General features: G+C 49.4%; 2 protein-coding genes across 2 annotated transcripts; both read left to right on the top strand.

Moving 5' to 3' along the window:
* Window positions 1–2,599: 2,599 nt before the first annotated feature.
* LOC115385805 (A disintegrin and metalloproteinase with thrombospondin motifs 1-like) lies at window positions 2,600–8,330 on the top strand. The gene is made up of 8 exons (XM_030087880.1): window positions 2,600–3,549; window positions 4,475–4,815; window positions 4,914–5,046; window positions 5,149–5,606; window positions 5,699–5,885; window positions 6,003–6,181; window positions 6,355–6,530; window positions 6,618–8,330. Exons 1-8 carry the CDS (start codon window positions 2,937–2,939, stop codon window positions 7,357–7,359), a joined length of 2,829 nt encoding a protein of 942 aa, XP_029943740.1. The 5' UTR covers window positions 2,600–2,936; the 3' UTR covers window positions 7,360–8,330.
* Window positions 8,331–11,556: 3,226 nt separating this feature from the next.
* LOC115385800 (cysteine and tyrosine-rich protein 1-like) lies at window positions 11,557–16,520 on the top strand. Its single transcript, XM_030087878.1, has 4 exons — window positions 11,557–11,794; window positions 13,977–14,076; window positions 14,638–14,798; window positions 15,935–16,520. Exons 1-4 carry the CDS (start codon window positions 11,713–11,715, stop codon window positions 16,066–16,068), a joined length of 477 nt encoding a protein of 158 aa, XP_029943738.1. The 5' UTR covers window positions 11,557–11,712; the 3' UTR covers window positions 16,069–16,520.
* Window positions 16,521–16,707: the final 187 nt, after the last annotated feature.

The raw sequence follows: 16,707 nt of genomic DNA on the forward strand, positions 1-16,707 counted from the left end.
ATGAATATATGTATATAAAATCTATATATTTAAACACCCCTGTGTTTGTGTCCTTACTGTGACAGATCAGTGACTACAGTGACTTTTTTCTGAGAATTTTGACTTTTTCTCTTAGAAAACTGACCTTAATGTCTTTATTTGACTTTTCTCTTGAGAGTTTTTTCACCAAGTTGAGATTTTTTCACTGAATTCTGACTTTTTCCTCAAATTTCTGACAGTAGGAGAGATATATAGTTATTGTTAGAGGGTTACTTAGTTAATTTGAACGTTTTCTTACATCATTGCAACGTTTTGAACATAAGCTGTAAAAGCAGAGGGCAGAGGTAGAGGGAAGCCGCTCGGTTCCCTCCAGGCTACAGGAAAACTCGAGAAGACTGGCCTGGAAATTCTGTTTTAGGGTCTGAGTTGCTTCATTCCAACTACAGCTGTGCAGTAATAACAACAAGTGGACACTGGAACATTGAATAACCAGCATTACACTGACTTTGACCGAAGAATTCACAAAGTTTATCCTCAAGAGTGAGATTGCCAGAGGAACAAAACTGAATTTTGATGACAGAAAACATCAGAACAAAAAATTTTTAAGCTTCTAGCTTTCCAATCATGGTCATTGAACTGATCTTATAAATCAATTAATGAGTACTTTGATGTCTCACTCAGAACTTTATTCGGAGCAACTCCTTGCTTGTTGTACGAGGCAGATACATTTTTGTCACCGGAAAGCTTTATGGTGATTGATATATTTTTGTGTGATTTCCATCTCATGTGTAAAACTTGCATCCACCTTTGTTAATTCCCTGAATGCTCACAGATAAATATTAAAACCAGAAATTAAAAACCCTTTGACGTCAGACTCAACTTAAATCTTTTGATTTGAAAAAACTTGACACTTTCACCTCATCATGAAAGATTTCAGCAGTGCATCATGGATCTTCTTTGTGTGATGAAACTCAGGACCGGTGGGGAAAACGCAGAACAACCTCCTTCTGTCAGTTTCAACATCTTCTGATAATAAAGACGGCAAAAGGTGAAAAACTTGTGAACAGAGATGCAGCAGCTTCACAAAGACATTTACAATCACTTTTAGACTTCTCATTGATGGTTGGCTGCGTCCGCCATGTTGGATGAGGACCGACTCCTCCTCTCTGTTCTGTTAGGACGTTTATACAGGTAATATACTCAGAATGTGATAAACCCACATGGTGTGATCACATTTGTGTTAATAAGATTTTTTTTTAGTGCACTAAATGTTAAAAAAAAGAATCAGAAAAAGGACTAAACGTTTTTAACTTGAATAAATCAATAATCTCCCAGTCTGCTGTCTTCACAGGAGCTATTCTGACATGTCTTTGTGCTTTTATTCATGTTAACATGTCATGTCTGGTGGAGCAGGTGGTGTGGCATGCTCCTGCTGCCTCGCTGTGGTCGCGCGCGCCATTGCAGCAGGTCGACCCACGGATCCAAACGTGGTGCTCGTGCGCCTCCTGGCGGTCGGAGTGGCGAGATGCGCCCTCCGCTCGTGGAAAATCACCGCTGGGGGATGGACCCGGTCCAGAACCAGCTCCTGCCATCTGCTGGGAAATGATGACCTTACACTGATTGCTCTTTCTGGCGTGTTGTGTTTAAGGTGGAACTCCGAGTGATGTGAGTCAACTTGTGTGCGTCAAAGCGAGAAATCAGGACAATAAACACCAAGTCTTCCCACAGTGAATCACCAACCACGATTAAATCTTAATCACTGTTGTGTAACGCCAATTTTGTCTCATCTAAAAAGATTAAATTCGTTTTAATAAGCTGAGATCCGTGTGTTGGAAAATGATTGTTTGGATAGTGCGCGTTTTGAAAGTGTTTATTTCAACAGAGCGGGGTTTCCTCCGTGCGTGATAACAGGATCTGCGCTTTCACAGTTATTTCTAAAGGGTAAACTGTCTCACAGCTCGGTGGCGGGTGAGGGTGGGGGGAGCAGCGGGAGGACAGGGGCTCTGCCCGGCCTGGCTGAGGCGCGCAGCGGCCCCGCGAGCCGGCGGCTCCACCTTAAGACCCCGGCGGCCCCTCTCCGCTCCCTCTCCCCGGGGAGCGGAGCCGGAGGAGCCCGGCCACGGCGCTCCGCAGCCGGGCTTGGCACACACAAGGTGAGCACGGGCTCCCGCGGTGCGGTTCCCATTCCCCGAGCCTCTCTTCTCAAGTTGCACTGACACTCCAACACCGCTCCACATCAGCCCGCAGCTCTGTGCGCTGGAACTGGCTCCACATATCAGAAAGTGGAGCGCAGGATCAGTAACATGTGGCCTCTAATGTTCTACATCTGCGCCTTGTGTGAAATCATAATAAGATAATGGAGCAGCGGTGACTCTGAGTTGCTGTGAGTTGTGACAGACAGGCTCTGACTAAAAGGAGAAAGAAAAAAAAGTTTCTCCATCCTCCACAATGATTGATTATTATGGCAACGCTCCAGGTCGTTGGTGCGTTTTCTTTGCGCACGGGATTTGGCCCCTCTCCCGCTCAGATGAAAGGGCCCTCGGAGAAGGGGGTGGTCCCGAGGCAGGGGCATATATAGGAGGGGACTGGCTCGGTTCTGACTGCAAGGCAAGAGCAGGGAGCAGACTAACGCGAGCAAAGAGCTGCCTCCGAACTCAGAGACTGAGTTTTAAAGACCTGTTGGAATTTACCGCTGAGCTCCAGCGTTTATTTTTCATTTCATGAAGCGGACTTTTTTTGCAACAAGTCAGACCTGCACAGAACTTTACATGAGTTTTGCACTGGATTTGATCCTTTTGTAAATTTAATTACGCGTGTGCGTAATTTTGAGGACAGTTTTGTGGAAGTCTTTGTAGCTCATAGTGGAAACTTTTTCATCTTTTTTTTTAAGGATTTACGTGCTTCATAATAAAAACTTTATTCTCAGTGCTCACATCCTCCTGTCGGATTTCGGTGGTATGATGTGGCTTTTACGCGTTTCCGTTGGCATGATTTGCGCTCTGTGCGTGAGCGCGTGGGAGGAGAGCACCGTGGTGCCGGTGAGGTTGGACCCGCTGGCCCGGTCGGACAGCGAGGCCGAACCTTGGAGGACTCTGTCCGCGGAGGAGAAGGAGAAGGAGGGGGAGCTGAGAGCGTACCGGTTGGACGTATTTGGCCAGCGACTGGTTTTGCAGCTGGAGCCCGATCAGACCTTCTTGGCACCGGGTTTTGTCTTCCACGTCGTGGGGAGTCCCGAATCCGACCCGACGCAGGGTCCAAAGACCGGAGCCGAACCGGGCTGCTTCTTCTCGGGCACGGTGAACGGAGAGGAGCACTCCGCCGCGGCACTCAATCTGTGCCACGGACTCCGGGGGGGATTCTACTTCCAGGGCGAAGAGTACTTCATCCAGCCGCTCAACGCGAGCGGCTTCCTGGGCACGGAGGAGGACCCGCACTCGGTCCGCCGGAGAGGACGTGCAGCTCCGGCTGAGGAGGAGGGCAGCAAGTGCGGGGTCAACGAGGACGAGGAGAGGGTGCCAAAGAATCTGCAGAAAGACGCCAGTCACGGAGCCCCTAACGCAGACCAGACAGGTAATGCTGAGCACATTTTACAGTCTATTACTCATTTTTATTACGCACGGCGCTCCAGTTCCACGTCTGGCGACGTGAAAGTGCTGAAGAAAAACCTGAAAATCCCTCATTTAAGATGCAAAATGCAACATTAAAAAGAAAGAAAAAAAAGCATCATTCACCACCTGTAAAACTTCAAATACGAAAATATGAAACTTGAACATGAAAAGGAGTGATTGCTGTGACTGCGAGGCTGCTGTCAGCTGAAGCTGTCTGTGCGCCAAAGTTGCGCAGCGTGCGCAAAGGACTTCTTTTGACAGCGCTGTCAGCGCTCACTACTAAAGAGGGAGGGGGGAGGGGGTAAAGGAGAGGGGGGCATTTTTTTCTCTCTGAGAGGAAAGAGGAGGAGGAGGAGGAGGAGTGACGAGGAAGGGGAGGGGGAGGGGAGTCGAGGGGAGCCAAGGGGTTGGGACCAGCCAGAGCCCGGCAGCGCTGAGACGCGTAAACTCGCCTCCTGGTACAACTCTGCACCGGCAGACATTTCTTGCCCCTTACACACACACACACACACACACACACACACACACACACACACACACACACACACACACACACACACACACACACACAAAGGATTTTCTCGCCCTTTCTCACTCGCATAATTTTCCAGCAGAGAAGGTCGTTTTAGGAATGTGGACCCATGAGGAGGAGGAGGAGCCGCCGGTGGTGTGATGCTGAGTCAGGGCAGCCAGGCTCCTCCAGGCACATCCGGAGCTCTCTGAGCCTCCATCCATACCGACACACACACACAAATAAACAGATTGTGTAAATCTAGTTGAGAGCAGGGCTCCGATGTTTGCTTGGTCCTAATAAGGTCAATAACCATCAATAACCAAAGGTTAACATGAGCTCTCCTGACCTCGCTCTCTCTCTGCTCTCCCCTCAGTGCACAGCAGGACCAGGCGATTCGTCTCCACCCCTCGCTACCTCGAGATCATGCTTGTCGCCGACCAGTCTATGGCTGAGTTCCACGGCGCCGGGCTCAAGCCTTACCTTCTGACCATCATGGCGGTGGCGTCGCGCCTCTATCGCCACCCCAGCATCCACAACTCCATCAGCCTGGCCGTGGTGAAGCTCCTGGTGGTGTACGAGGAGGAGCGGGGCCCTCAGGTGTCGTCTAACGCCGCCATGACCCTGCGCAACTTCTGCCAGTGGCAGCGGCAGCACAACCCTCCGAGCGACCGCCACCCGGAGCACTACGACACGGCTGTGCTCTTCACCAGGACGGTAGGTTGGAGTGGAAGTGGTGCGACAGGACTAAACAAATAGCAGAAAGGAAAAAGTGGAATATTGATGTTTGTTCTCCTCCCGGCGCCCCTGATCAGGACCTCTGTGGTGCCCACTCTTGTGACACTTTGGGTATGGCGGACGTCGGCACTGTGTGCGACCCTGACAGAAGCTGCTCAATAATTGAAGATGATGGTCTTCAGGCAGCGTTTACTGTGGCTCATGAACTGGGTAAGTGGAACATATGATGCTGTAGTTTTGAAATTTTGCAAAAAACATGGATATCCACCCACAGAGATGCTAAAACCACATTATGATCCATTTTTTCTCCAGGCCATGTCTTTAACATGCCTCATGACGATGCCCAGTTGTGTTCCGGGGTCAATGGCGCCCACTGGGGCTCCCACATGATGGCCTCCACCCTCTCCAATCTGGACCAGCAGCAGCCGTGGTCTCCGTGCTCCGCTCTCATGGTCACCACCTTCCTGGACAACGGCCACGGTCACTGCCTCCTGGACAAGCCAGTCAAGCCTCAGGCCCTTCCCCAGCCGCTCCCAGGGACGGTCTATGACGCCAACCACCAGTGCCGTCTCACATTTGGCGAGGACTCCCAGCACTGCCCAGACCTGAGCACGACGTGCGCAGCCCTGTGGTGCACGGTCACCACGTCCAATGGCTTGCTGGTGTGCCAGACGAAGAACTTCCCCTGGGCCGATGGGACATCATGCGGACACGACAGCTTCTGCCTGGCCGGCCAGTGCCTCACGAAGAGTCAGGCAGCGAAACACCAGGTAAGAACCACATCCTTACGATAAGACCCTGTGGCCATCATGTTGTCCAGAATCACTTTAAATGGAAATACTTACACTTCTGTTTCTTCCAGACTCCTGTCAATGGTGGTTGGGGTTTGTGGGGTCCCTGGGGGGATTGCTCACGGACATGTGGTGGAGGAGTGCAGTATTCATTCCGCTCCTGTGACAACCCAATGCCCAAGAATGGAGGGAAATACTGCGAGGGCAAGAGGATCCAGTACCGCTCCTGCAACACTGAAGCCTGTCCTGATACCAATGGTAAATATTTGCAAAGCATCCTCAAAACCCTTGTCACCTCGTACTCTGGTGTGAAGGCTCTCACACCTGTCAGACTGAGCAAGCAGTAAATCTGACCATCTCTGGGTTCCTTCTCAGGCCTCTCGTTTCGTGAGGAGCAGTGTCTGGCCCACAATGACATGTCGGCTCAAGTGTCACTGGGTTCAGGCGAGGGCGTTGAGTGGGTGCCCAAGTATGCTGGAGTCTCACCCAAAGACCGCTGCAAGCTGGTGTGCCGAGCCAAGGGGACTGGATACTTCTTTGTCCTCAAATCCAAGGTGAGCGTGAGCGAATACTACCAGATATTATGAGAGTTTGTGCCTATACAGATCTCCAAGTTGATCTTTACAGTCTTTTCAGCCTGAAGGCTGAAAAAGGCTTTTGACACTTGTGTAACAGTCTTTTGAGACAGAATTCTGACAAATCTTCTGTGCTTCTCTGCTGACCCCAGGTGGCTGATGGAACTCCCTGCAGCCCGGACTCCACCTCCGTTTGTGTCCAAGGCCAGTGCGTGAAGGCGGGCTGTGACCGCATCATCGGCTCCAACCGACGCTTTGATAAGTGCGGCGTGTGCGGTGGGGATGGCTCCACCTGCAAGAAAGTGTCCGGCTCTCTGGAGCGAGCCAGGTGAGCGGCGCTGAGCTGCACAGCTGTCTCTGAGCGTGTGTCACAGCTGTTCCCGACAAGTCTGACCTCCATCTGCTTCTGTTTCAGGCCTGGCTATCAGGACGTGGTCACCATCCCCGCTGGTGCCACCCACCTGGACGTCAAACAGCGTGCTCCCGGCAACAGTCGCCATGACAACAGCTACTTGGCGGTGCGTCGCCAGGATGGAACGTACCTCTTGAATGGCGAGTACAAGCTGATGACTATGGAGACGGACATTCCCCTGCAAGGGGCACTGTTGCGGTACAGCGGCTCGTCTGCCACCTTGGAGCGCCTTCGCAGCTTCGCGCCGCTCCCCGAGCCCCTCACCATCCAAGTGCTGTCGGTCGGCGAGGCTCCCCGGCCGAGAGTCAAGTACAGCTACTTTGCACCTCGACCCAACAACGCCGCCTCAACTCCTAACAGCAACGGTGGCCGCCGCCAGTCCATCAACGCCATCAGAGAGGTGGGCGGAGCCGAGTGGACCCTGAGGGAGTGGGGTCCGTGTTCCCAGACGTGTGGTGGAGGCACGCAGCAGAGAGAGGTGGTGTGCGCGGACCCTCAGGGACGTCCCTCTGAGGACTGCCCCGAGGAGCTGCGACCCCTGGCCTCGCGGTCCTGCGCCTCGCAGCCGTGCCCCTCCTGGCTCCTCGGAGAATGGTCGCTCTGCTCAAAGACCTGCGGGCGGGGCTTCCGCAAGCGCCAACTGCGCTGCGTCGGCCACGACGGCCGCACGCTAACCCACGACAGCTGTGACCCCAAAGACAGACCACGACCCCTGCTGGAACTCTGCAATCAGAGCGGCTGCTGAGGACTCCAGCGGACTCTCGTCTTCTCTGCCTCTGGCTGGAAGACGAATGTTTACATCCAGAAGAAGAGTGCAACCGGCGGCGACTTTTAACTCCAGCTACCAATGCGGGACCATTCCCTCCATCCATTTCGGGGTCAGAGGTCACAGTTGCACCATCTCGGACTGCTCAAGCATGCTGCTCACCATGTCGGCGTCATGTTCATGTGTGTGTGTGTGTGTGTGTGTTTGTGAGAGAGAAACAAGCTGTATGTACGTGTGTGTGTGAAAGTTTTAATGCATGTATATAATGTTTGTCCAAGCTGGGCTGGACAGACCAATAAGGGTCGGGATGGGGGGGATGGGGGGGTTATTTCAGAGTATATAAATGAAAGAGAATAGCTCATAGTCTACTTGTCCACCCCATCAGGTATGGAAAATAGGAATAGCTCGTAGTGTTTATGTTCAAACTTCAGTCCACATTTATTTATCGCAGACCTGAAGCACTTCATCTTTGCCAGCGGCACATCGTAACACCCCGTTTCTCTCAAAGCCTCAGTACTCCGTACTTCGACCTTTCTAGCCATATCTAGCCCTCATCTACTCTGCCTTCAGTGAGGGAACTCTTCCGAGACCAAAGAGGACTGTGAGAGTGTGTATGTGGGTGTGTGTGTATGTCAATGTGTGTGTGTGTGTGTGTGTGTGTGTGTGTGTGTGTGTGTGTGTGTGTGTGTGTGTGCGCGCGTGCGTGTGTGTGCGGAGACCTAATGAGGGACTTGTCTCCTGCTACTACTTCATAAGTAAGTCTCTCCTGCCTTCTGCGAAGGCACTTCCAAGATTTTTTCTTCTCCTTTTGTACAGAATATCCTAACTTTATTTATTTTTGTACAGCCTGTTTAAATATAATCATGTGGCTTTTTTAATATTTTTTATTTGTTATTGAGATCACAGAAGGAAGTAGAATATAAAGAGTATTTATACAGTGTTATATATGGTCCTAGGTTCATGAATAAAATATCACATTGACTTGTGCAAAAAATGCCTCCAGAGTTTTTTGTCAATGGTCAGAAATGATTTTTTTTCACTCTCAAAGGGACAATGTGATTTTTTTTAAAAGAAACTACAGTTTCAAAAACATTAATGGAGTGTGCTGTAGATGTATCTGCTTGCAGTAACACAGTGTGCCACAGTGTGGCGCTTCACATGACTCAATTCAAGGATAAAGCAGCAAAAAAAAGATGCAATTTCAAAATATCTCAGCTTCTAAATAAAACAGTTAACAAAGAATCATTGCTGCCACCTCGTGGATATATGCGGCATTGCATCAATCGCACACGCTTGACCTTTGATAAACAGAAAATGAAACTTGTTCGTATTGGTTTTGAAAGGATATTTGTGTAAATTAGAGTTGTTTCACTTGAAGGGAATAAAGAATAGTGTATTGCATTAACACAGACACTACATATATATATATATATATATATATATATATATATATATATATATATATATATATATATATATATATATATATATATTATTATTATTATTATTTTTTATTTTTATTTTTTTTTTTATTGATATGTATTTCTACTGAAGTGCCCGTCATGTCCACTAGATGGTGGTATTAAACGTGATCAGTCTGGGAGCCACATCCTTCAGAATCCTGGTTGCAGTTTTGTGATTTGTCCACCGGATGGGGCTGTTTTACCTGATTTTAATCCCAGCGAAACGCTGTAAATCACAGCAGGATCTCTCACACACTACACGTGACGCCCAGGGTTCACAGCAGACAGTTCACGGTCTTTGTTGCTCGACACACCACGAATTTGATAAAGCTTGAGGAAGCCATAAATAAAGAGCAGCAGCTTTTCCGGTGGGAAAAAGTGGGAACGTGTCCTGTGGAAGGGGACTTTTTGTTTGAAATGATCAGAATCACAAAAACTCTGCAGGAGCAGAGGAAATTGATTCAGGAAGTTAAACACAGTGGGGGAAAAAAACAACCACTGCTACAGTAGCTTTTGGTTCACTGAGCTGAATATGAACTGATGATCAAAGAACCAGACAGAAGCCTCAAAAAAGAAAAAAATAGCAGTAATCAGAGTTTGCTTTGGGTGACAAGCAGTCATTGTGATGTGGAGCTTCTGAATAAACCAGTGATGCACTTGTTCCAACCCTCTGATGATGCTTTTCGCTGCTTTTCAGCGTTGTGTTTGACTTTGTCCTCAGTCGTGCCGCTCTCGGGCTGAATGGCTCCAGGTGGAACTTCCGGGTCAGGATGTCCTTCTTGCCTCCGGAGCAGAACAAAGGAAATCATTATCCACTGATTAAAGCTGGTTAGGAGGAAGGCTGACCATCTCTGTAATCTCGGTAATGATATAATGTGTTATTGAGCCTGGAAGCCTGAACAACCAGCCCGGACTGAGAAACTTCTCCTTTCTTCTCTACAGAATCATTTTTCTCAGGGAGTTTCGAGGCCAGTAAGTTCCAACAAGGCATCTCCCACCATCTTTTGTGTGTGTGTGTGTGTGTGTGTGTGTTACCTGCTTGTTTTTACATGTCCCACCGTCTCACACACACTCTGAAGAAACATCTGGAAGACATTATGAATCATCGCGGCTCCTCCATGTGGGTGGCATTTCCCAGAACTAAATTACCTTCATCCCTTCGCCACCCTCGCTCCTCGCCCATAAAAACTGGTTAAATTGTGCCAAATGTTACTGCAGGAAGAGGTGCTTAAAAAAAAAAAAAAACCCTGTAAACAATGCACATTTACTTTTAACTTTTTATCTGTTGATGAATGTTGTATATTAAAAGTGGCAGCGCTCATTCCAGATATTGATTATTTTGCTTGTTTTAATCCATTCCATTTTTTAATTCACTATTTTATCCATTTCAGTCATTTTTTGAAGTTTGTTTTTGCCAGTTTAGAACTACATTATGGTGTTCCGGTTAAGAGCCATTTCTGGATGATCCGTTCAGTTTGTATTTGTTCATTTGTTGTGCTGTGAGCTACCCGCCACTGGGGGCCAATGGGAGGAGTTACAATCAGGCAGGTGAGGCTCTCAGGTGAGGCTGATTGGGGGAAGAAGACCGTTGTAGAGCGTGTCCGGTCTGGTGGAGCTGGAGAACCAAGAACAACGGTGGGAAGTGTTGAAGATCGGCGCTTTTTGGAATCGGTGGAGTGAAAAAACCCTGGACAATAAACACCAAGGTCATTTCTACACCCGTTAAAACTTCCTCACCTCCATCAAGTGTCCCTGTCTGAAGGGCAAAGGAAAGGATGGAAGACTTCACTGCCGTTAACTGCTTCATTGTCTTTTCTATTTCAGTCGTTTCATTTTTGTTTTTGCCTGTTATGAGCTTTATTGAAAAGATCTCACTGTGATGAGCTTTCAGTTCCTTCCAAGTCATGAAAAAGAAAGAAATTCAGTGTCTTGAGATCTCTCCTTCTCCATTCTGTGCAGAATTGATGCTGATTTTGTATATTGGGAGAGAACAGTCGGGGCCCCGGGACGGATCCCTGAAGAACACCACTGAAGATTTCATGTTTTATTGACCTTAATTTGTGATTTAATAAGTTCTCTTCCCTATAAGTGAAACATGCTGTCACAGAGAAGCCACACACACACACACACACACACACACACACACACACACACACACACACACACACACACACACACACACACATCTACCGAATGCTCTGGGAAACCCTCTAAGCTGTTCATGACTGAGGTGTCCAGAGGAGACATGGGAACACAGCCTCGTGCTGTCCGCCGGCTGGTTGCCACTCAGGTGTGAAGCTGGGAGTCGTGCGGGTCGTGATGTGACAGCAGCGCGTGAATCGTGGGGACAGAAGGGGGGGCTCGTGAGTACAACACGCTTTTTGTTGTTCTTTTAAAAATGTCACTGAGTCATCAAATCACTGATTACAAGACTGAATTTAGATATAAAACTGGCGCCAAATGACATGATATAATAATATATAATAACACAGGATAGTCTATAGTACTATAAATATGTATATTGTTATTCTCTCTCTCTCTCTCTCTCTCTCTCTCTCTCTCTCTCTCTCTCTCTCTCTCTCCCTCTCTCCCTCTCCCTCTCTCTCTCTCTCAGGAAACCTAAGCAGGGTAACTTGAGCCCACGGGGGAGGGGAGCGCGATAAAAGCCCCCAGGAGTCGCGGCGGCAGCAGTCAGTCAGTCGGAGGTGCGGGTCTGGACGCGCGCACGTGGTGGGACAAGACGCAGCCGCACTCCTCTGATCCGCGGGTAGAACCCCCCCAACATGCTCCCGGAGGAGAGGCTGAGGTGAGCGGACGAGCCGCTGGACCGGCGGCGCTGGAGAGCTTTTACGCACGGAGCGGGGAGAACATGGAGCGCTCCTGGAGGAGGTGCGCGCGGCCGCTGAGGTGGACGTGGCTGGGGAGCGCGCTGCTGCTGGGCGTCCTCGTGGGTAAGTTTAAAGAAATTGGTGGAATTCAGCCAAGAAAAGTTGGTAGTGTGAGTGAAACGTGCAGGACGGCAGTGCGCTGGGGGGAGGTGGTGGAGATGGGGAGGTGTGTGTGTGTGTGTGTGTGTGTGTGTGTGTGTGTGTGTGTGTGTGTGTGTCGAGGGGGGGGGGGGGGGGGGGGGGGGGTTAAGGACATAGTGCTATTGTCTCAGAGTGTGTGTGGAGAGGCAGGAGCCAGGACCTCGGAGGACCACCCAGACAGAGCCCGGCATGTGGCACCAAACGCTGGGAGGAGGGAAGCGGAGCGCGGCGCCCCGCTGGATCCGCCGAGTGTTTCCCTCCTGGGGGGGGGGGGCGCAGCACTTGTTTCAAACACACACACACACACAGGGCTGTGGAGCGAACATGCAGCTTGTTTCACACACACTCTAACCCTTCACAATAGAAGCATAATGAATGTAAAAGTGCAAAACAAACCGAAAACACGCACATTTGAGCCTTTTAGCGTGGAGGCTCAAGAATTTCCCCCAGAGATCAATTCAAGAAACATCAGAGGCTCCCTGGATGCCTTTCATTCAGAAATGACTTTCTTCTTTTATTTTGAGTGAAAACAATGATAAAAATTAGGAAAGAAACTGTAGAATTGTTCCTTATTCCATCAAAAAAAAACCAATTTGTGATCTGCATCATGTCAAAACTGATGCTTCTCATAGTTCCATTGAAGCGCGCTGTATTTCTTCAAACTGAAAGCATCAGTGGTTTGTGTTTGACTTTAACCTACTTTTTTTTTTTATAAGCCTGGGAGCTGATGGAGGATTAATGTCTTTTATTTTGAAGGGTATGCCCTGCCAAGGTGCAAACAGAGGGAGGGGAAAAACCAAAAAAACCTAACTCCAGAGTGCTGGAGAGGCCTGTGGTGCCGCAGGTTGAGACGAGTCCAGAGAGACGCAGCTGTGTGCAGAGCTGAGGGTGGAGGAGTAATAAACTACTTTAATCACACATGAGCTGCTGCATGTGGAGGCTCTCCTCCTCCTCCTCCTCCTCCAGACCCTGGACTGAACCGGCTCCTGGACGGATCCTGAAGGCCTCTCAGCAGCAGCTGACTCCCGCATGTCTCCAACCCTCCACTCTCAGTCCCATCCTCTCCCTCTTCACTCTGCTTTTCATATCCCGCGCACCTCTTTCCTCCTCGTTTCCACCGACTGCGTCCTGCCAGAGCGGGATGAGTCACCCAGCCTCTGGATGAATGGACCGGCCCTCGTCGGTGGGAAAGTGGCGGAGATGCAGATGAGGCCGATCATCTGAAAGGAGCTTTTCCAGGACTCTAAACTCCCATTTGAGATCTGCCAGTAGTGATTATTCTCCTCTCAGATCAGTCGAACTCTCAGAAGATGTCAAAATGGTGATAAAGAGATTTTTGGACCTTAAAAATCGCTGGGCGGCGATGAAAAGCTGAAAAATGAGTTCTAGTAAATCATTTCACCGGAAACAAAACGGGGTTCTGGTGTCTCGAGTCTCTGTAAACGTGCGTTTGGGCCGTCCTCCGTTTCCCCGCAGCCAGACTCCTGCTCGCCGTCTTCATATCGCAGCCTGATCAGGAAGCCCTCTCCGACTCCGTTTTGTAATTACAAACCGGAGTTAAAGAGCGCAGATTAAAGCAGGGGCAGGGTCTGAACTTTAATTGCAGCAGAGCAGCGGGTTCCCCTGTGAACCCCCCCCCCCCCCCCGGGGACGGTGTTTTTCATCTCCCCGCCCCGGGACGCTCCGCAGGTATTGATCGCTTCTTCTTTCAACCCGCCTCCTCCGTTCACACGGCTCATTACGAATCACACGCTGTGATGGTTTTCTTTTTCTAATGCACCTTTCCAGGTGTAGAGAGTTGTATCGTGAGCTTTGGTTTCCAGTCATGAAAGAGTTCGTTATGGCGACGGAGGTCAGGAGGTCAGGAGGTCGGGAGGTCAGGAGGTCGGGAGGTCAGGAGACCCAGCTTCTGCCGCTTGAAGGAAACTTTCTGTAAATCACAACGAATTCAGGCTCTGGAACCGACGAACGACACCGAGCCTGATGCTTCAACCTCAGTTACGTTGCTCACACCAGCAGTTTGTGGCGTCCCGGCTTCTAAACAGCGTGTGTGTGTGTTTTGTGTGTGTTTTGTGTGTGTGTGTGTTTTGTGTGTGTGTTGCAGGCGGCAGTGGGGCCCAGTGTGAAGGCTGCATTGAGTTCTGCTGCGACGGGTCGCCGTCGTTCTGCTGCTCCTACTACGCCTACGTGGGAGACGTCCTCTCGTGAGTGTGTGTGTGTGTGTGTGTTCACTGGTTTGAAGGTTTCAGCTGATGCTCGTACCAGCTGCTCTTTAACCTTTGACCTCTGGCTGCCGCGACTCGGCACTTCCTCTGTTGCTCTGCTACAAACGCGACATTAGATTAAAACATGAGAACTGGCAACAAAAAGGGACTTTTTACTAACTTACTGATGAGAACCTAATAGAAACAACCACACACACTCTTACAAAAGCCTTTCTGAGCCGGTGTGTGTGTTCGGATCGGTTATCTAATCTGCATCCTGACTGACAGTCCAGTGGTTTTCCTCTTCTCTGACTCACGCTCGCCACGGAGCGTACCTGCTAACGATGACTCCTCTGTATTTCACTGTGCCAGTACACACACACACACACACACACACACACACACACACACACACACCACTGCAGTTTATCTCCATGGCAGCGGCTCAGAGGCAGAGTGTGTTGGAGAGCGGCTAGCATGGCTCACTGTGTGGCGTGTGTGTGTTTTCTGTGTGTGTGTGTGTGTTTTCTGTGTGTGTGTGTGTGCGTGCGTGCGCTGCAGGGGCACTGCCATCTCCGGCATCGTGTTCGGCGTGGTGTTCCTGATGGGCGCGGTGGTGGCGCTGTTCCTCTGCATGAACATGTGCATCAAGAACGGGCACGGCGCCCGGGTGGGCGTCTTCAGCACCTCCTACATCAACACCGTGACCCAGGGGTACCCAGGTGGGTCAAAGGGCGCGGCACGTGCACGGAGGGCAGCGGGACGCCACGACACGCCTCTTTATACCGATGAGTTGATGTTTTCATGAAGTGTGAAGGTGGTGGAACCCAAAAACAGACGCTTAAAGACATCTGATCAGGCTGCTTTCTTCTCTCAATAATAATGAAGTTTATTATTCCTCCAGTCTCGGAGGTGACCAACGGTTTCCTGACTTACGTTGCCGGACGGATCCGTTTTCCCCCTGAAACCTCATCTGCTGCCTTCCTGTTCCCAGATATGAATAGAATAGAAACCCGGGTAGAATGGGGTGTAATGTTCCAGGACCCTCCCTGGCCCGGAGCACAGTCCCTGAACTGAACGGAAAGAGGTTATTTTTTCCACGGATCTTCTTCTCCACGCGGTTCAGCCTCGGGCACGTCAAGTTTTGTTGGCCTTTTTTTTTTTTTCTGGCGCTCATCATTTATTCATGGCGTTTTGTTCTCCTTGCTGGACGGCCTTCATGCCACGCTGGACGGGCCGTTCCTCACGATCGTATTTCAGGACTTCAGAGCTCCGCTGGCTGCTGCACGGGGCGTGTTCTTCATGCACATAATGCATTAAATCAAGCAGTTTTTCAAATGAAACTCCCCCTTAATATTTTTTACAAGTGATTAATGATTGCTGAAGGTTTTATAAATGAACTTCCTGCAGGTTTTACATCGATTCTATTTTTTTTGGTCGACAGTGCAGTTTCCCCGTTTATCCACCAGAGGGCGCAATTGTCATGTTAGACACATGGAAAATAATACAGAAAATCTGACCGTTCACCTCAAATAAAGCAAATTTTATGTATCTGGTTGGACTATAGTGGGCCATCGAAGCCCTTTTTTAAAATTAAATAAATATACCAAGAGCACAGTGCGCATTATTTGCATTTATATTTAAGTGTTTTTGGCAAGTTCTACTTTATTAATAAGATAACATGTACATGGGTGTATAGAATTCCATCAAATCAAACTTCATGTATGAAGTGCTTTTCATGTGTGTAATTCAATTTGCTCACTTTCACACAGGAAACATATTTATTGATTAAATAGTTGTCATTTGTCAAAATCGATGCATTGATTCACGCTGCATTATTTCTGGTTTCTGACATCAGGTCCTCCGCCTCCGTATCCCTACGACTGTGAGATGTTCCCTCCGGCCCTCCACCCGCCCCCCTACACCCCGACGCAGCCCCCGCCCGTCACCGGCTCCCCGCCCCCTCCGTACCCCGGCTGCACCGGCAAGTGACGCCCCGGCACTCTGGTTTCCAGGACCGGAGACGTCCGGGGTCGCAGGTCGCGTGGCGGCGCTCCTGCTGAGGGACGATCAGGGAATGTGGGTCGCCTCGCAGATTTCTCTAATATCCAGTATCTTATCCGCCCCCACCTGGGGATGGAGCCAGAGCGGGCTGTGATACTCCTCACACCGTGTCTTTCCTGGACACAATCTCCATTTTCTTTTTTTATCTGAACATCTGCGACTGAGATGATGACTGAAGATGTTTTAAAGGAGTCGGGTCTGGACCCGTCCACCACTTTTTGAAAAGCTGCCTCACTCGAACTCTAAGAATTAGAATTAAAAGTGACCTCTCTGTGCTGGTTTTACTGACGGGTGACTGTGAATGGATGAATCAGGGGATTCAGACTGTAAATAAGTGTCTTTTCTTGCTTCCTTCAGTGGCTGTGCTGTTGATTAAAATGTTTGTATGAATGAAACCTGACTCTCCTGTCCAGTTATTCCAATAACAGACACATGGAGGGAGGGCTTTAGGGGTACAGGAACCGCTGTGTTTACATTTTTAATCATTTCATCTACATTTTGAAGCTACAGGAGAGGTTATGTTCTGTTAATGGTGCATTCTTGCAGCTGGGGCTTTGGAAAGTTAAC

This window comes from Salarias fasciatus, unplaced genomic scaffold (genome assembly GCF_902148845.1).
Source record: "Salarias fasciatus unplaced genomic scaffold, fSalaFa1.1, whole genome shotgun sequence".
Taxonomy (NCBI): domain Eukaryota; kingdom Metazoa; phylum Chordata; class Actinopteri; order Blenniiformes; family Blenniidae; genus Salarias; species Salarias fasciatus.